At 51.4% G+C, this 19374-nt stretch overlaps 7 protein-coding genes across 7 annotated transcripts; 5 read left to right on the top strand and 2 right to left on the bottom strand.

The window, feature by feature from the left end:
• Nucleotides 1–4018: 4018 nt before the first annotated feature.
• Nucleotides 4019–5350, top strand: PG986_010304 (uncharacterized protein; the record flags this gene model as incomplete). The annotated part of the gene is made up of 1 exon (XM_066846526.1): nucleotides 4019–5350. The coding sequence occupies one exon, from the start codon at nucleotides 4019–4021 to the stop codon at nucleotides 5348–5350; it is 1332 nt and encodes a 443-aa protein (XP_066698924.1).
• Nucleotides 5351–6219: 869 nt separating this feature from the next.
• PG986_010303 (uncharacterized protein) lies at nucleotides 6220–6960 on the top strand (the record flags this gene model as incomplete). Its single annotated transcript, XM_066846525.1, has 1 exon — nucleotides 6220–6960. The coding sequence occupies one exon, from the start codon at nucleotides 6220–6222 to the stop codon at nucleotides 6958–6960; it is 741 nt and encodes a 246-aa protein (XP_066698923.1).
• Nucleotides 6961–6992: 32 nt separating this feature from the next.
• Nucleotides 6993–7376, top strand: PG986_010302 (uncharacterized protein; the record flags this gene model as incomplete). The annotated part of the gene is made up of 1 exon (XM_066846524.1): nucleotides 6993–7376. The coding sequence occupies one exon, from the start codon at nucleotides 6993–6995 to the stop codon at nucleotides 7374–7376; it is 384 nt and encodes a 127-aa protein (XP_066698922.1).
• Nucleotides 7377–8881: 1505 nt separating this feature from the next.
• Nucleotides 8882–10420, bottom strand: PG986_010301 (uncharacterized protein; the record flags this gene model as incomplete). The annotated part of the gene is made up of 4 exons (XM_066846523.1): nucleotides 8882–9350; nucleotides 9422–9746; nucleotides 9815–10173; nucleotides 10239–10420. The coding sequence occupies 4 exons, from the start codon at nucleotides 10418–10420 to the stop codon at nucleotides 8882–8884; spliced, it is 1335 nt and encodes a 444-aa protein (XP_066698921.1).
• Nucleotides 10421–11430: 1010 nt separating this feature from the next.
• Nucleotides 11431–13427, bottom strand: PG986_010300 (uncharacterized protein; the record flags this gene model as incomplete). Its single annotated transcript, XM_066846522.1, has 2 exons — nucleotides 11431–12125; nucleotides 12380–13427. 2 exons carry the CDS (start codon nucleotides 13425–13427, stop codon nucleotides 11431–11433), a joined length of 1743 nt encoding a protein of 580 aa, XP_066698920.1.
• A 1701-nt stretch (nucleotides 13428–15128) lies between these two features.
• PG986_010299 (cytochrome P450) lies at nucleotides 15129–17095 on the top strand (the record flags this gene model as incomplete). The annotated part of the gene is made up of 5 exons (XM_066846521.1): nucleotides 15129–15448; nucleotides 15510–15640; nucleotides 15697–15998; nucleotides 16085–16271; nucleotides 16323–17095. The coding sequence occupies 5 exons, from the start codon at nucleotides 15129–15131 to the stop codon at nucleotides 17093–17095; spliced, it is 1713 nt and encodes a 570-aa protein (XP_066698919.1).
• Nucleotides 17096–17555: 460 nt separating this feature from the next.
• PG986_010298 (uncharacterized protein) lies at nucleotides 17556–19316 on the top strand (the record flags this gene model as incomplete). Its single annotated transcript, XM_066846520.1, has 1 exon — nucleotides 17556–19316. One exon carries the CDS (start codon nucleotides 17556–17558, stop codon nucleotides 19314–19316), a length of 1761 nt encoding a protein of 586 aa, XP_066698918.1.
• Between the last annotated feature and the right edge of the window lie 58 nt (nucleotides 19317–19374).

Genomic DNA, 19374 nt, shown 5'->3' with positions numbered 1-19374 from the left:
CTAAAAAGTATAAAAAAACGAAGCGCGGAAATAATATAATAAAAAAAAAAGGTTTCTTTAAAACGGTTAAACTAATTAGTAATCTATTTAAAATAATAAAAAAAATAATACGACGAAGTTTAAAAAATTACACCGAAGTTTTAAAGGTTTAAAAAAGGCTTATTATTATACTTATAAAGCTTACTTATATAGTTTATAAGCTTATAATTAAATTATACTAAGCGGTTTTAATTCGAAAAAGGCCGGAACCCTAGTTCTAATAAAGTCCGTATCGCGAACCGAAACTAAAAAAGTAATTCTCGTCGAAAAAGTCTTAAGTTTATTAGCTTTTTTTTATTTAAATAATTTTATAACGACGTACGAAAAAAGAAAGTCGCTATAAATAACTATCGGAAATAAACGCTTATAGCGGGAAAAATAGTAATTATATTACTTATTTACGTAACGCGAATATACTTTATTTAAAATAAATAGTTTTATAGCTCGTTAAAAATAAGTGCCTATTTTTAATAAAACCGACCTCTCCGTTATTATATTTTTCTCGTTTTTTTTTAAACGGTATTATTTTGTTTATAGTTATTAATACTATTATAATTAACGCCGAGTAGTTTTATAAGTTTACGGCCTCGTATAAGCTAAATAAATAGTTCCGACAGGATATAAAATAATAGTTGTAATTATTAGAGAACCCCGAGCTCGAGGCGGACTTAAAGAGCTTAAGGGTAGGATCGAAGTCGCTATTTAAAAAAAAGCTTTTACGGTAATAAAGTTTCGGCGGCCGCGGCTTTACCCGTAATTTTTAAGTTAAAAAAAAACCTTTAATTAAATTACGTTGTAATAAAAATGTTTACGCTTAATGAACTTACGGCCGTATTTTTTATAGTTTTTCTAATTAATATATTTATTTTTTCGATATTTACGCTTATTATATTTACACCTATTATATTTACGCCTATTATATTTACGCTTGCTACACTTACGCCTGCTATACTTACACTTGTTACACTTATATTTGCTATATTTACGCTTATTATACCGATATTAATTTTTCGGTTATTTCGCCGGCGGGTACGAAAATAGTAAATAGCGAAGCGGCTTTTATTATATAAAATTTAAATATAATATAAACGCCGAGCCGTTTATTAATTTTTTCGGTAAGGAAAAAACGCCGCCGGGTTTTATTATAGCGTCGACTAAATAGTTTAAGCGTACCTTTAAAAATAAGTCAGGTCGAAAGGTCGAAAATTTTCGAGCGGCGTAAAAAGCTTAGCTTACTTAAAACCGCGGACCCAATACGAAATAAACGGCCGAGGTTTTAATATTATTCGCTATTTTTTGATAACGAGGACGGTTTAAACGTTAACGAAAACGAGTTATTTTCGTTAAAATAAATAACCGGCGATAATAACGAGCGCGGCTTTAATTATACGGGTTTTCGAAGCCGAAACGTAAACGGGTTATTATTATCGAAATAAACGCCGGCGTTTTTAAACGGATTATTCGTGCCGCAGTTTTTTAACGCGGTTAAAACTCGGTATATTAATAACGCGGCCGAGATTTAACGGCGGGATAACGCGCAGCGATTAACGGCTTAAAAAAAGTTATAAATCCGTTAAAAGTAGCCGTTTAAAAACGAATTATAACTATATTATATTATTAAAAAATACGGCTATAATTAAATTAATTTCGAAAAGTTATTATATAATATATTATAAATACCGCGGTTTTAATAAGTAATTCGAAATAAGGCGCGAAACGAAAAGTTTAAATAGATTTTAAATAATAATTATATACCGCCGGGCTTTAATAACGTAGCTTTATTAAGCGCGTAAAAAAAAATACTACGGAGTAAAAGAAAAAATTTAAATAGGCGCGAAGGCGCGAAGGCTTAAAATACGGATTTATTCCCCGTAAATAGTTTTTTATAACGGCTATATTATAATATATTTTTAAGTTTTATTTTTAATATCGCCCGGCGGAAGCGATATATTAGCTACGAAAAGAGCCGGACGAATTTACGGTTACCTCGTTTTAAAATACGTAATATATTATTTTATTTAATATGTTTTAATAATTACTATTTTTATAAAGGATTTAAATACGGTTAAAATAAGGTATATATCGTGGCGCTAAGCCTACGTTATAATAGCGAATAAAGAACCTTTTTTTCGATTAATTATTAGTGGCTATAACGTAGTTATATTTATTAAAGTTATATTTATTTAGTCGGTTAAAGTGTTTTTTTATAGCTATTTACGATTAGAAATACGAAACGTGGTTTATTCGGTAAGGTTAATTAGTAAAGTTAATAAGGTTAATAGGGTTAAAAGGGTTACGAGGGTTTAACGAAAAATAAGGTTTATTTATACGTATATAAAAGTGTGATATTTAAAGCTTTTATAAAAGAAGGTGTAATATTTAAAGCTTTTATGAAAAGAGGTGGGGTATAAAAGGTTTTATACGGTAAAATAAGCCTTTATATAGCTATTTAATATAAGTAAGCCCGTGTTCGTTAGCGGCCACGCTAGTCCCCTATTAAATACGCACGACGAGATTTTAACGGGCTTTAAAAAAAATTCGTATGCGTCGAAACGATTAAGAATTATAAAAATAAATAGAATTAAAAGGACCGGTGTTATAAGTGTTTAGGCAGAGTTTAAATATATTAGAAGTAAATATAGCGGTGTCGCAGCCGTTGAAAAATGGGAAATAGGGTGTAAAAACGACTATAGAATTTTAACTAAGTTTATCATTAAACCATTAAAAACAACGCTAAATACGATATAGATTCGTAGCGTTAAGTTTATATTATAATAGCGAATAAAGAACCTCCCCCTCGATTAACTATTAATAATTATAACGTAGTTATATTTATTAGAGTTATACTTATTTAATTAGTTAAAATATTTTTTATAGCTATTTACGATTAGAAATACGAAACGTGGTTTATTCGGCAGGGTTAATTAATAAAGTTAATAAGGTTAATAGGGTTAAAAGGGTTACGAGGGTTTAACGAAAAATAAGGTTTATTTATACGTGTATAAAAGTGTGATATTTAAAGCTTTTATAAAAGAAGGTGTAATATTTAAAGCTTTTATAAAAAGAGGTGGGGTATAAAAAGTTTTATACGGTAAAATAAACCTTTATATAGCTATTTAACGGAGGTAAGCCCGTGCCCGCTAACGGCTACGCTAATCCCTTATTAAATACGCACGACGAGATTTTAACGAGTTTTAAGAAAAGAATTCGTATGCGTCGAAACGGTTAAGAATTATAAAAATAAATAGAATTAAAGGGACCGGTATTATAAATGTTTAAACAGAGTTTAAATATACTAAAAATAAATATAGCGGCGTCGCAGCCGTTAAAAAATAGGAAATGAGGTGTAAAAACGACTATGGAATTTTAACTAAGTCTATTACTAAACTATTAAAAACAACGCTAAATGCGACATAAATACGGCCACGCTAATCCCCCATTAAATACGTACGACGAGATTTTAACGGGCTTTAAAAAAAGAATTCGTATGCGTTAAAACGGTTAAGAATTATAAAAATAAATAAAATTAAAGGGACCGGTATTATAAGTGTCTAGGCAGAGTTTAAATGTATTAAAAGTAAATGTGGCGGCGTCGCAGCCGTTAAAAGATAGGAAATGGGGTATAAAAACAACCATGGAATTTTGACCAAGTCCATCACTAAACCACTAAAAATAACGCTAAATGCGATATAGATGCGTACTGCTCGCATGTTATATTAGCAGCTGTGGCGGATGGGCCTCTGGCGTATGATACCGGCAACGAAATAGCCTTCGAAGCTACCAGTGAGTTAGATATCAGAGAGTTTGCTTTCCCCGTGGTTAAGTGTATCTAGTATGAGCCTAAGGGCTTCTCCGCAACATGAGCAATTTGATGACTTGTTGGAGACCTCTGCTTTTCCCACTGTGAACCTGGGCTTCACGGCCTTCGTGTGTCGAACTAGAATATGTTTGGGAGAATCAGCTACTGTTACGCTGCACTATGGCCATGCCGTTGCCTGCTCCTCACAGCCAGTCACAACAGCAGCTCTTATTCTCGGCTCGGGATTGGTCCGGTCATCTACCATGTGTTTGCCAGTCGACCAGGGGCTGCCGTAATCACAGACTGGGGCACTCGGAGCTCTTCTACAACCCGCTGCTTCCACCGAGTCCGCCTATGAGGTTGCTGGAAGATGGAGGCCGACGGTCCATCGTGGATTCGGATAATGAGTCACCCAGACTCCGCCAGAAGGTGGTGGACCTTTTCTCGGGGCTGTCGTCGAAACTTCGCAATACCATACGTCGCAACAACACAAAGTCAGAGGCCCAGGCACCAGATGGCGTCCGGACTAAGGTTGGCTTCCAACCACCACAGCAATATTCAGCAGCCCCGAGTTTATTCCCCAATGTCCCTTACTATCCGGGGCAGCTGAGAGACATCGCTTCGAGCTCGAGGTGGTCGGTGGGGCCGACATGGCCGTGCATATCTGATTTGCCATTCAATACCAGATCATTTGGTACACTGACGCCTATGCACCCATCTATTCCTTACCACCTCGCCTTCTATCATCTGGAAGCGGCACGCCGATGTCTCGAGAGAGACGGCAGAACAACAAAGGGCCATGCAGTAGCCATCACGCAGTGCATTTGTCAAGGGGGATTCAGCAACGCTCAGACTGGACATAACTACTCGTGGTCGAGTGAGATATACTTTTGGCGCCAAAGATTTCTGCAGAAGCAAGAAGTTGCCTACCGTGTAGATGTCCGAGCAGCCAACTCTGGGGATTTCAAAGTGACCATGTGCCCTCATTTCACCGTGTCTCTGGTGAGGCTCAAGGTAAACGACGGGGGCGGCGGGCTCAAGGCATCGGGGCGCATCACCTACAAGCCGCCTCGTTATCGCCATGACCGAGGGGTCAGATGGGAAAGCGAGGATGGAAGTCTGGCGGAGATGCATATTTGCACGACTTGCCACTGCGACTTGGAGCAAAGCCTCGAAGTTCGGGGTCACGAGTTGCACGTGCGCTTCACCGTGTACAGGAACCTGGGTACTGGGGTAGACCGGTTCGATACGAAGTGGAACGCGCTTTTGACGGGGAAAGGCGCTTTGCAGCAACGGCCGCCCAAGTACTCTTATAGCCAGGAGAGGCGCAGGCACATTCTGAAGGACCAACCCAGCACTTATGGCGTGTACCAGCAAGTCTGGACTGTGGCTCATCGCCTCAAGCGACCAAATGTCCACTTGGTGACGTTCAAGACAGCCTCCGGAGATTTTACGGCGTTGTCTATGACTAGCAAGGCTGTTGCTGAGAGAAGGAAACAAATGTTAGCATAATCTGTATAATGTCCCACATCGTCTAATGTGATGATTCCGCGGTTTGTCCCGTTGGTACTGGCGTTCATTCACCTGTGTGTTGCTCGCCGATCCCTCTTATCTTACGATGGGCAGTACAGTCAGATCCATCATGATACAAATACACATCCACTGCCCCTTCTCTTTCTCTACTCCCTCCAGGGTTCCTGGGACGTACACTCATCGTCCTGTAGGGATGGTACCGCGTCACATGGTGTTTGAAAAGACAAGCGCGACCAGCATCAACAGGTAGAGGAAAATACCACAGCTGCCATACCAGGAGAAATGCTCAACATGGGTCACGGCCTCGAAAGACATCTCGTAGCCCAAAGAGAGCGCGATGCCCTCAGATGGCCCACAGTCTGAGGCGAAGGAATACCGGCAAGAAGCAGCACGACTCCAACAGTGGTAGAGCCATTATCAATCGGTAACAACACCAAGATAGCATCACCGAGGGAGGTGACATGTGCCAGAGCACAAGGAGCATATTGTCGGCAGGGAGCAACGCCGTTGCCAACCCACCGGTATCAACAATGAACCCGCCACGTTGATCAAACGCACCTGGTTTAATGAGCGTTGATTGCAATTGTGCCTTGAGGCAAAGTCCCGGGTTCGGTTTCGGTCTCGTACCATCGTCGGTGTCGTGTCGTGAACAGCCCCAGCCAGCAACGCGCCAGTAAGCGCTAGTGCTTCTACTAGGTACACAGCCACCACGACTCCACCAATGTCATCGCCAGGCTCAAGCTGGGGTCTATCAGGATAATCTATATCTAGCCGGGACTTCTCGTCTTCTTGTCCATTACCAAATTATTCCACTTCATCCTTTTTCTCAATTCTTCCCCGTCAAAATCATGCTTCGTGGGCAGCGCAACGCGGATGGTGGCCGCCAGCAGCGCGCCGGGCCGGTGGGAATGCTCGTGCGTGGCCTAGCGACAGGCATCGGTCTTGCCACCGAGAGCTATCAACATCACAAGCAGAAGAAGGCTTCCAAAACAGCTGCTGGTAACGACGCCGAAGCCGCCGCGGACGCAGACGGGGAGCTCGGATCGGAAAACGAGGCGCACTTGTCTCGTCAAATAGATGAGGTCGTGTGGGAACTAGACGAGGCGCAAGACCAATTGGCGGGCCATGATCCGGCAGTACCCAGCACTTCGACAGAGCAACTCTCGGCCCTCGCCGACTCCTTCATACGCGACCATCCTCCGCCCCGATACGAGCAACAGGACGGCGAGGAGCACCACGGCCAACTTGCTCTGCCCGTCGTCATCACCCAGCGGCGTCCCGGATCCCGTACCCGGGGCTTCGTACATGCTTACTCACCCCTGCTTGCCGACGTCGGCGTCGACCAGGCCACCTTCCTCCACTTCCTCGACAATCTCAACAAATCGGTCGAGCCCAGTCCGTGGATCCAAGCCATCAACTTGGCTTCTTTCGCGGGATACGCTGTACCCGAACCGTTCACCATGATCATCTCCATGGCCGTCAAGAGGGTGGCGGACGCGAGCAGCGAACTGCACAGCCGGTCCAGAACCAACAAATTTCTGGACCAGGTCAATGAGTCCTTTTTCGCCCCCGAGGATTGGTCGCTCTGATCATGACGTGGAAGCCGAGCCGCCAAGGCGAGATGTTGACCATGGCGGAATTCGACATGGAGTCTTCGGTTGCGCAGGCCTCGAAGCAGGGCCAGCGCCGCAATCGGTTCGAGAGCTCGAGCGGGGCCTCTTCGTTTGAGTGGCCGGAGACGGCACCCCTTGTGTTCCCTGTTCTGGATGAGCTGGTAGACTCGGGCGGTGACGCCGGCGAGGCCAAGAAGCAGTCGGCCATGAAGCGTGGGGGACACTTCGTGGGGCAGTACATGGACAAGCGGGCGAGGGCGACGTGGGCTGGCGAGAACCCCGACAGCTCCGTGGCCAACGCGGCGGGGCAGGAGCAGTTCTCGTCTCGATATGCGGATCCCAATCATCCTGCCAGCAGTGGAGATCCTGTTGCGTTGTTGACAGGAGGGTGAGTGACGCCGCCGGCAGGCTTCCTTTCCAATTCCCGGGACTGACCATTCGCAGATTTCTCCAACGTCCATTGGCTAGGAGACGGCGCGGCGGTGGACTCCTGGGTGGACGCGAGGGCGGCTTGGGGGAGGGGTAGGCATGCAGACTCGAGGGGCGGACTGCTTGGTGGCCTCCGGGGCCGCTCGGCCCGCGGCGATGATGGGTCTGCTCCGGGCAGGGGTAGGCTGGGCGATTCACGAGGAGTTGGTGGCGTTGTTGGGAGTGGCATTGGCCCCGTTCACTTGATACGAGGTGCCAGGAAGCTCTTGCAGGATGTGAGTAACACCGATCCAGCCCTAGATCGGGGGCGACACTAACTCTTTCGCAGGATGTGCTGTACTTGATGATCGTACAGCGGCCGACGGAGGAGCAAATGGCGGAGGCAATGGAACACCTGCGGATAACGGGGCAGCGTCGCAATGCCTAGGGCTGTGAACTGTCGTTGCAGGGGTGTTCATGTCGTGTGTGACCCCCAAGGGGCGCTGTAGGAGTGCGAACATCTGTCACGGATTGGAATGTCGCCGAAGCTGGAGTCGGCGATCTGATCGTAATGTAGAGTTTCGCCGAGTTGGTTTTGTTACTGAGTAACCTACGACCTTGACCTAATCGTGCGGGGCATGCCGTTACTCAGGGCATGACAGCTTAGAGGTAGGTACTCGAAGTGGGGGTCACAGCGCTGACCTGGAAGCGGGCTGTAGGGAGTTTTCCAGGCTTCCGGTCAATCATCAACTGCAACGGCTGTTCTCACTCCTTCGCTGCCAGAACACGTATGTTGCATTTGCCCTGCAACTAGCAATATAGAATGCTGGAAGTGGTGGCCAATGGTCTCGGATCCAACTGATTTGTCGATCGATTAATCAGGCTGTCTACGTAGTACGCAGCAAGTGCAGAAGGTAGCGCAAAGATCTGATGGAGATGCCTGTAAGCAGGCAGTGCAGTGCGCCTAAAGTCCCGCACAGGATGCAGACCCCACTAAACAGCAAGCCCCTATCCCGGCCTGTTAGTGGATGGGAACTGCAACCTGCAACCCAGCTCGTAGAATCATCCAAGAGCGGACTGGTTCATTGGTGCTCTTCATTCAGTTGTAATGTAGCAATGGCCTCACCATTAGTAGTGCTCGAAAGCTCCGTGGCATCTTCGGAGACGAAGCTATTCCGGCGGACATCGAATCGCATGAAGGAGAATCATGGTCCCCAAAGGTGGGCATTGCCATTAAATAACGACATGCTCAGCACTCCGCCTGCACGCACCAAGTAAGCCTGGCCACCACACCCACTGAAGGGTACCCGCAACCTTATTTCGACATCCAGGGAGGATCCACCAGCCCCAACATGCAGGGGAAGGGGTTTTTCGACGGGAAATCACTCAATTGATCACGAGTGTGTACTTGTTGCTCAGTTCTATTGAGGCCGTTATTTATCCGAGGTCAGGCAGTAAATCCAACGTTTCTCCACCAACTACAGCACATTCACGATGCGGCGGCAGCTTTCCGCTTACCCGCAAGCCTCGCCGTCCACCCCAGTAGAGCAGACCCCGAGAGCATCGAGACCCCACAGAACACAATGAGGCCGAGCATGTCATAGCCGCCGCCATCGCCGCGCTCCGTCACGGTCGCCGTCTGGATGGGAAGGCCGGTCAAGCTGGCGACGGCGACGACGACGAAGAAGGTGCCCAGCATGACGCCCAGGTCCGAGCTGTGGCCGCCCGCGACCTCGATGATGGCCGGCGTCATGAGCGACACGAAGGCGCCCGACGTGAACCCGAAGACGATGGCGAAGACGATGAGGCCGCCGAGCGAGTTGCGGTAGCTGATGGGGAGCCAGATCACCAGCACCGACGCGCCGGCGAGGAAGGAGCACAGCGAAATGGCTTTCAGGGACGAACCCAGCCGGTCGGCGTACATGTTGGGCAGGATGCGGCCCGGAATCGAAGCGGCGCTACAGCGTTCCCAACGTGCATTAGTCACCGAAATGAACCAAGCCAGGATGATCACGCCAACAAAACTTACTTGATGATGGAGACTGTGTACAGCGCCACGCCCGTTGTCGACTCGTTACCCAACGCGAAGGCCGGCAGGTAGTCGAACGGGCCGAAAAGGCCCCAGAAGACGAGGAAGGCGCCGGATACGTAGAAGAGGTAGGCGGGCTTCTTGAAGGTGGCGAAGCTGATGAGGTTGCGACGACCTGCCCACCCCTTGGGAGCCATGGCGGGGCGGACCAGGAGGTTGGCTGTGGCCAGCAGGACGCCGATCATCAGGGCGCACCAGCGAATCGTGGGGCGGAACCCGATGCCGTCAAACAGCCGGGCCAGCATCACCGGAAAGACGACGCCACCTACAGCAAGCGCAAAGGTGTTAGTTGCTTGTTGCTATTCCCTGAAACATGGTGTTTCTGAACCTTACCGCAGGAGCTTCCGCTGGCGACGATGCCGAGAGCCAGCGCCCGCTTCTTCTTGAAGTACTGTCCGGCCACGACCAGACCCGGGATGAAGGCGGCGGCAGACCCGAGGCCGAAGCACAAGGACTGGGCGAGGAAGATCTGCCAGTACTGAGTCGCGAAGCTGAGGCCAATGAGCCCGGCGACGGAGAGCACGAAACTCAGCGCCAGCATCGGCCGCGCCCCGAACATGTCGACGCCGAGCCCGACGGGCTGGGACAGAAAGAACATGAGGAAGAGCTGGGTGGTCAAGATCCATGATATGTTGGAGGCGGATTCGCCTTGGAGGATGTCGGACTGGTAGATCTCCTGGAATGAGCCGAGCCTGGGTGGAGACGGGTTAGCTGGTTGAAAAGAGCGAGATGATCATTCGGTAGTCCTGCGACCTACGCGTTGATGAAACCGAAGGAGCAGAATTGACATAGCCAGCCGCCGGCGACAGCGAGCCACGCCCGACTGCCGCCATCGGGAGGAGCAGCCGGTGCCTGTGGGGGAGCTGGTGTGGTCACCGAGTTGGGCTCCGCATCTGGCGTAGTTCCAGGCTTCAGCGATGCCTTCTCTGTGGACGACATGTTGTTGTCGGATGTGGCATCCGTTCCAGTTTCGTGGTTGACAACAGGTTCAAGCGGGGTGGGCGGGTGCAATTGATTCGAGGATCAAGAGACCGAGGCGCGTGTTGACGCGAAAGGAATGTGGTTGTTGGTTGCAGCTGATTGTAACGGTTGCGAGGCAGGCAGCTCCAGAATGGCGCGGGATGCAACCTTATAATTACTCCATGCAGCGCAGTTCCGCCCAGTTGGTTCACCTAGCAGACAGCAATCTTACGCTAGCATCCACCGCGGTCATGAACGCGACGTTTGGAATCGCCGTCTGCTCACTGTTCAATCAATGGACTGGGTTTCTCGGGACTCGCGAGAGCGCGACCGAAGCGAACCTGAAAGCGAGCCAACACAATCTCAGGTTGCACAACAGAGTCCCATGCTTTTCCTCGGGTTACACATCAGTATCCCAACCAACATCAGTGCGCATTTGAATCACAGCGACGGGGCGAGCCCGAAATGTCGCGAAACGCGAGCTGAGACACTGCTCAAAGAGGCTCCCTGGTGGCTGGTTGGGTTGAGGGGGGTCAGCCAGTGTACCAAGGTATCGACATGAGAAACCTCGCCACATGATTGATTGTTCTGCACACGAAAAGCCAGCTTCTGAAAGCCATTCAGCCACTATTAGCTAAGATGTTGCAATCGCTCTACCTCGTTGGATCTTGTTTCGACGAAACAATTACAGCTGCACTGGTTACTGGGCCTGCTAGCATCCCGCAAGCTGCACGTCCTTCCCCAGACTTGCATGGGCTGAACTGAGCCAAGACGGGACGATGACAGCTCGCCCACTGTGGATATGACAGAGTCGCAACGCGGTTCCTTTCCGATTGGCCAAACTACCTTCGTCAATCACTCTGTATTGATTGCGGCTCGTTTGACCCGACACTTCAGCCCCCATAAGCAGAAGCCCTTCTCCTGCTATGCTGACCTAATACTGGAATACATGCTATTGACACCTACTGTCGGGCGCTCTTCTACATGCACTATATTGGTGCCTTGAGCGGCATGAGGTCTTCCTCCATCTGCGCTCGTCGCAACAACGCCCCCAGTCGCCCCTTGGACTCCAGGAAGGCGTGCTGCCACCGGAATGTCCCCATGTACCCCTCCCCCGTGCCAACCTGATCGGCATCTGCGCGGCATTCCTGCCACAGGCGCCACAGCTGCGGCCCATGCAGCGCAGACCAATCGCTGGCCTTGTCTTGAATGAAACGGTCCACATCCTCTTCGCCCTTGCCAAGAGGAAAGGCGTACGCCGGGTGGATCGCAAAGAAGGACAGAGCCAACTTGTCATGATCAGCGCGCAGGAATACCTCGACGTGCTCTTCATTCGCCACGCAGTGTCCCGCCCCGCCATGATGGTGCCCCTCTTCGGTTTCGCGGTGCTCGCGAGTGCGCTGCGGTTTGGTCTCGTCGCGTAGCGAGGAGTAGACAAGGTCGGTGTAGGCCTTGTATGATCCATCAATGCTGTTACCCATCACGACCATGTGCGGCGTCGTGGGATCACTGAGCCCCATGGGCCCTTCTAGCGACGTCTGCCGTATACGCCAGATCGAGGGCCCTTCGATGCCCTTTGTCTGGATTGTCGCATCGTGGACTTCATTGATGGAGTCTTGATGACATTGGATGTCCGTCTCGTCATCTGCGGCGAGTGTGGCGGTGAAGACATTCAAATGCGTGCCTGTGAGAGACCGTTAGAGTCCTGTACTACGCGACTAGACAACCCAAGTAGATCGAGCGCACCTTGCGGACAGAAGTGTCTGTCTACCAAGATCAGCGTTTGGCCCTGGCGCGTAAGGGTCTCGCGCTGCAGGATGTACCCCGGAAAGCAAGCTACCGACTTGAGTCCGAGTTTGGAAACTCTTGTAACTTCGCGCACAAGACTGAACCCGAGCACGAATTAGTCAATCTTCGTAATCAGTGTGGAACGTGAACTCCTTTTATCTACTAGCCTTAGCATGCTGGGTCGGATGGAAGAGCCCCGAGCGAGCGACTGCAGCCACTCGCAGCTCGTGTCCGAAAGCCAGATCTGCATCTCGCGGAACTCGTTCTCGATCCGCCGGAGCCCAGGTCTCTTGCAATGGTTCCCCCAGCGAGGCTGCACCAACTTCATCGTCAACTCATCGGCCAACTGCGGCTCGAGTTTGCCGTTAGGGCTGCCGTTGTAGTAGGAGAAGGCCTTGTATTTGGACAGGATGTAAGAGAAGACGACCAAGCGTACGACGACTTCCACGTCATGGATGGGCCAGCTTGGTGCACCGCCTAGGTCATCCTCCGCACCATCACTGTCATCTCCACACGAGGAAGCAGCGGTGGATGCATCACTAGAAGCAGCACTGGAATCAGTGGTGGAAGGAGCCTGCGACGCCGGCTCTGTGGACCCGAAGAAACCATCGACCGAAGAGGCGCCCGAAACTACCAACGATAGAGGGGAGCAATCTGACATATCCAGACTCGACCCTGTCGCGGTGCTCATGCCAAGAGAAAGGAACCCCAGCTTCTGGTCGATTGAGTCTTTCTTCAACCCTTGCCACCCGAGAATCTCCAAGATCCTCTCTGGCGTGTCTTGTTTTGGCTTAAGGCCCAGCACCGTGGGCTTCATGTTGGCTTGGGTGAGCTTGGCACACACCTGCCCGGCTTCATCGATGACAAGCCGGAGGCGTCTTTGGGTCTCCTCGAGGCAGTCTCTCAAGACTCTCCAAGCAGCGTCGTTGTTATCAAAGTGCCGTCGGTAGATGGAGAAGAGGTCCAGGAACATGCCGGCCCGGAGGTGACAGCCAGTCTCCCCGACGTGGGCATCGAACGCCATGTATCCCGGGGCATCGTCACCTTGATCCGCACCCACGACGAGGTGGTGGAAGAGGCTCAAGGCATCAATAGCGTCAGACCCAGCTCGGACAATATCAGCACAGAGTACGTGATACTCGTCCTTGCGGCGCCCCTTTGTGATGCCCTCGCCGGCAGGGAACAGCAGATGGGCCATGGTGACAGTATCTTGGGCTTGGATGAAAGCAAAATGGTATATTGAGAGGCGCAGAGTCCAGTAAGTAATCCAACTTGATGTTGCTTTGGAGGCAGGCTCTGATCTCGGATTTTCGTGGGCTCCGCCCGAATATGAATACGACCAGTCGTTCTGTTACTCGACTCAATCTAACATTGACTTCTTTCACCCAATAGAAACAAGCTTCTGGGCATAGCAGATCCTTCGTCTCCTAGTTCTCATCACCGTATCTCCTAATCACCCCGATTCGCTTAGATTTTCCCTTTTCAGAAGGGGCTCAGATACATCCATCAGCCTCACAGCTTTCCCCGATGGACCGTTCACCATAACCAACACCCGTACATTCTCACCTGCCGCAGATCTCGCCCATACTGCCGACCGAGGACGGCTTCGGTCTACACGGGCTGAGAAGACGGAATCAGGCCAGCCATCCCGGAATTGGTGTCTGACAAGGGAGGCTTGCTACACCGACTTGGCACCCAAGTAGAGCTCGAGCACAATGCAGCGCGGTATGTTGATGCATTTCAGGGGCCGCCAGTTGGGCCAGAGCTGACAATTCTCATGCTCGTACGGGCATCAGCTCTCATGGCGCCAAGCTGCAGATTTGACTCCGTGGCAAAGTGCGGCGTTGATGTGCTGTCGTAACCTGGCGAATGGGTTTATACCAGTGGAAGCACCGCCAGCGGCAGTCATAGCGAATCCGAGACATACAGATAGAATAGCCACAGGTGCAGTAAAGTACTATGCGCCTCTTGCCATGGACGACCTTGGCGGTTGGTCTGATATAACGGCAATATCCGTCCGATATTACAGGTAATGTTCTTGCCGTCGAAGCACATTGTGCATTTCAGCTCAAAGCCCGCCGAGTCAGCCCTGGGCTGTAGACTGCATCATGGCAAACGCCACGGGACGCCTTTTCCCTTCGCCGTGAGCGTCTGGCTTCTAGAGCCCCCTTCGCCACTACTTCCTGTAAGCCAAGGCGCAAGCTCTTTCTTGGCGCCTTGTTTGCTTGGGTTAATCCAGGGGGTGATCCATCAGCATGCAGGTAGAAGAATTTCCTCGACACATTTCGAAGCGCCACCCAGCGGGGTTCAGCCAGTGACGGGGTTTGCTTAAGTGACGTGTCTCAAATAAGAATGTAACGTTGGCTCGGTTCATCCATTCCATCCCTTACCCATGGGCGAAAGCTCGTGCCTAGGCTAGCCAGGTCTTTGACAAGGCAAGCCAAAGGCCGTCTGCACGTCAGACCCCTAGTCACACCATGCACAGGTGGCGAGGAAGGCTTTCAGGTGGCCAATAGATGCATTTCTAGATTGCGCCCTGGGAAAGGACGTCGCTATCGAATGGAACGTCGAACGACCATGATGGTGGCAGTTTCAGCCGTCTTGTTGCGTTGAGCTGCACAGCTGTGAACCAGCAAAGACCCTACTTGAGGCCGTACGAAGGCTCCAGAAAGGGTATACGGTCCCTGTGTTATACCACCGTCAACCCTCTATGGAATCCAGTGACGGTGAAGTACGAGCTGTGCATAAGTACTGATATACCGCCGAGGAAGATTAGACCGTTCTTTGCTCAATCGTCTCGGTCATCTCCCCTTATTAATCATCCAAGAATACACTCAGACGTCGTTTCCATTCGCTCCTCTTGTCATTGAGTACGGGGACCTCGAGTGAAGTAAACAAGATGCAGTCAACGAGATACTCCGAGTTCCTACTCACAGATCCTCGGCAGCCGAAGCTCACTTGGCTCTCAACTGTCGTGGGAGTCATCGCCTACTGTCTCATTGTGACCAGATGGGTTCGTTCTGCGAGACGCCTTGCTTCCCCCAATCCAAGCCGGCTGCCCAGACTACTACTGAATACTGATGTCCCGTTCTTCCAGGCACCGATCCGCCGAGAGGTCAGGAGGTTCTGGCTCCGGCGTCAGGGATACCTCGTGGACCACAACGGCGCCGCGATTCCCGAGATCAAGGGAGAGTCGAGGTTTTCACGCTTCAACCAGGGGTGGGTTGAACCCTGTCATTTATCGCTTTCGACATTGGATCAGGCTAACAGAGATATCCAGTTACCAACTGTCGACTCAAGCCAGCTTGACGGCAGGGAACGACCCCTGCTTGGTCTGGAACGAGGACCGGCCGGAGATCATCCTCACCCAGCCGGAGCACGTCAAGGAGTTCTACAGTCGTAAGGCGAAGGGTACGTAGTTTCAGGGACGGTCTTTCTCCAACCCGCTGACCCAAAATGCCACAAAGAGCACCGCAAACCCACCAACGCCTGCATGGGCCACTACTTTGGCCGCGTCATGGGCCAGTGCGCCGGCGCCGTCAACGGCGACCTGTGGCGCAGCATCCGCAGCGTCTTCGACCCGCACTTCAGCCACCAGTGCGCCAAGGCCTTTCTCGGCCCCATGCGGTGCGAGCTCTCGCGCTGGCGGGGACAACTCCCGGCCGTGCCTGGGCGGGCCGATTTCGTCGTCGAGGCCCTCGAGACGTGTCGGATCCTGCCCTTCAAGATCATTGCCCTCTCTGTGTACAGGGATGTGCTGACGGATGAGGTGAAATCCCACCTGACATCCCTCTCATGTGATGATGGCTGACCCGTCGACCGCGTTCTCACCAGATGTTTGATGAACTGCTGCAGCTGAATGTTGTTCACGACAAGGTCCTCTTGACCACCTGGTTCGGGAGGCGTGAGCGGTCCAGCTTTTACAACATGCTGCCCACGATGGCCAAGAAGAACATGGACACATTCGAGGCCGAGTGGGAGGTTTACAATCTAAACGTTGTCCGGATCGCCACCGAGGTAGGAGCCCACTCCGTTGCTTCTGGTAATCTCAGAAAAACGCGCATGCTAATCTCGGCCTGGACTTTCTAGAAAGGCATCGCATGCCCCGTCAAAGACATGTACGAACAAGTGAAAGCGGGCACCATCGGCATCGTCAACTGGCTGCAGACCATTGACGAGATCCTCTTCGCCAATCTGGATGTGACCTCGGCGATCTTGGCCTTCCTGCTCATCAACCTGGCCATGAACCCCGACGTCCAGACCGAGCTGAGGGAGGAGGTCCTGGCTCAGCACCGGGAAGCGAACGGCAGCGCGGCTTCGAGCGACGACGTCTATGAGCGCTACCTACAGCGCAGCGACACTCTGCTCGAGTACACCTGCATGGAGTCGACGCGCCTCTGCCCGGCCGTCTGGTTCACGCTGCCCGAGTACGCGACCGAGGATCTGTGGATCGGCGGATACCGCATCAAGGCCGGGACCTGCTTCATCATCGACTGGGCGCGCCTCAACACCGAGAGCCCCGTCTGGAAATCCTCCATGTCCGAGGAGGGGGAAAAGCAACATCAGCATCACCAGCATCACCCCGGCAAGACCTTCCGCCCCCAGCGCTTCCGCGACCTGTCTCCGCTCGACTACCGCTGGAGCATGCTGCGCTTCGGCTTCGGCGCCCGCAAGTGCATCGGCAAGAACTTTGCCGTCCTCATGATGAAGGGCTTCCTGCTCGAGGTCCTGGCCGAGTACCGGCTCGAGATGGACGGCCCGCCGCCCACCTCGGGCGGCTGGGGCGCCACCAACGTCGAGCTTCGCAATGACCGCTTCACCGTCATGCCGCGGCAGAACGTTCGATTCTACAGCTTGGCTGGCTAGGTGTGAGGTTATGGGAAGATGATGGTTGGGAATGTGGTGGGCAATATGTTAGCTGGCTGGGAGATTCACCAAGCTTTCGATTACGAAGATCTTACAACTGGTCCTTGAAATTGATGTTGGGGCCTTTTTGATGCCAATTTTCACAAGAATTGATTCCTCGGCTTTGTTGCACATGAGACTGCAAATGGGTTAAGGCCTGCGACGGCGATGGCGAGAACATGTTTCCTGGATCACTGCGAACCTTAATCTCATGTCCACGCCTTATGAATGGGCGGTCGTGCCATCTCCATTGCCATCTCACCTTCAATAGGAGAAACGTCAGTTAGCAGTATATTACAAGATCCAATCCAGACCATCTCAAAGTTCTGTTCACACCCAAAGACGCACCTTCCCGAGGCATCACGAAGACACGACATCTACGGCTACTTTGTTCAGCCTCAATACCACCCCCAGATTCACAATGGCCTCTCAACAAGTAACAGCCCAGCCTTTGATGCCGCAAGGCCCAACGGCAGTGGCTTCCACATTTGAACCTCCCAGGCATATGACACGGGTCGGCCTGGCGAACTGGCCGTCTATCAAGTACGCCGGATTCTTCGCGACCCGACAAGTATGGTCCTGCGGTGACGAGACAATAAAGAAACCGCAGCCACCTGCTATTGCTCAACATGCACAGTCATCATCATCTATCGAACACACCTCTTCAGCAGGAACCCTTGACTCCGGAACCCAGACAGATCGATGTGTCCCTGCAGCCGTCGCGGAGCTTCAAATCGCAGAGCCGGCCAAACCCCCGAGCGAACCAGAGAAGCCAGCACTGATATTCGGATCCATAGCTTGCCGACAGAAGTTTGATTTCAACCACCACCCGGCCGATCGACCGCCGGTGCAAATACGAGAGACGCCGGTGGCTGCACCATTGTCACTGTTGTCACCAAACCCCAAACAAAAGTCACCCGTTAAGCCCGCGAGGCTTACGTCGAAGCCAGTAGCCCAGACGACGACAAGCTCGTACAGGGAGAGATTACCTTACAATGCAATAAGGGTTATCCACCAAGCCAGTATACGGTCGAAAAAGCTGGCAACGTCTGCCATGGACATGCCAGAGCTGGGGGACTGCATTGCCATATACAGCGACGGCAGCGCGCAATTACAAGGCCAGGGGACCGCCAAGACCTCGGCAGTCACTTACAGGCGTAGCTATGATCGAACCAAAGCAGGGAATGTGCCATGGATCGACAAGACGTATGGCGTTATCGGAATCAGAGGGTCGAACGAGGCAGAAATAGTGGCAGTCGCTGAGGCGGTGAGAGTTTTGGAGCAGGAGGTCCGATCCTATGCCGAGTCCCAGAAGATAAAACTAACGAATACCTCGGCACCGCTTCAGGTCTTCCTCTTCAGCGACTCCAGGTACTGCCTCGGCATCCTTGACAGAATGCTGCAAGCTTTGTGGCGAGGAACGCGTTTTACTGGACGCGACTGGACGGTGGAAAGTCTCAAAGCCAACGTCGTGAAGCTCGTCGAAACTATTGCCGCGACCAATCTGGAGGTGCCTTTGGAATTCCGATGGATCAAGGGCCATTCGGGAATCCCAGGCAACAATCGCGCAGACAAGCTGGCAGCTAGGGCAATTCATATTGCCGAGTTATACTTTTCGGGCCATGAAAAGCATGTCTCTCCCGCCAGACATGAAGTTGTCGAGATGACCGAAATCAGGAGGGTGCTTCTAAACGGTCGGGAGGACACGCTGCCCCTGGATTTGGCTCCATTGACAGATGAATCGTATTCAAGCTCCCGGAGCACAACCGAACCACAATCCGATACAGACAAATCTCCGATGGTATCAGGTGCAATCCAGCCTGCTATCGATAAAACCAAACGAGACCCCAAACCCCAAGAGAACAATCCTGCTACAGACGGCCAGGCAGCTGCTCCCCTTTCAGCCGTTGATAATACGATTGCAGACCTCGGAAGAGAGGTTCGGGGACAACGCGACGAAGAACGAAAACAGAGCGAACAGACCGTTTCGAAGTTCTTGGAGGCACTGGAGGAGCTGAAGAAAGCCCCGCACGTCACGACCACGCTGGTGGCCGGGGGTGAGGTGGCAGACCCGGAGCCCAAGCCGGAGAAGCAGCGGAAGCGGAGCATTCTCGTCGCCAAGATCCGCCGGGCTGGCCAAAGACTCCGCGGGATCGGTCGGAAGTCCAAGTCGAGGGAGTAGCACGGGGCCAACACGGGAAACATGCAGGTGTCGGATGCTGGCAACTGGATGACTGCGG

The sequence above is a fragment of the Apiospora aurea genome, assembly GCF_038362705.1.
Source record: "Apiospora aurea strain CBS 24483 chromosome Unknown utg000006l_segment0_segment0, whole genome shotgun sequence".
NCBI classification, from domain to species: domain Eukaryota; kingdom Fungi; phylum Ascomycota; class Sordariomycetes; order Amphisphaeriales; family Apiosporaceae; genus Apiospora; species Apiospora aurea.
The sequence above is the reverse complement of the archived record's forward strand: the minus strand, read 5'-3'. Positions and strand labels throughout refer to the sequence as shown.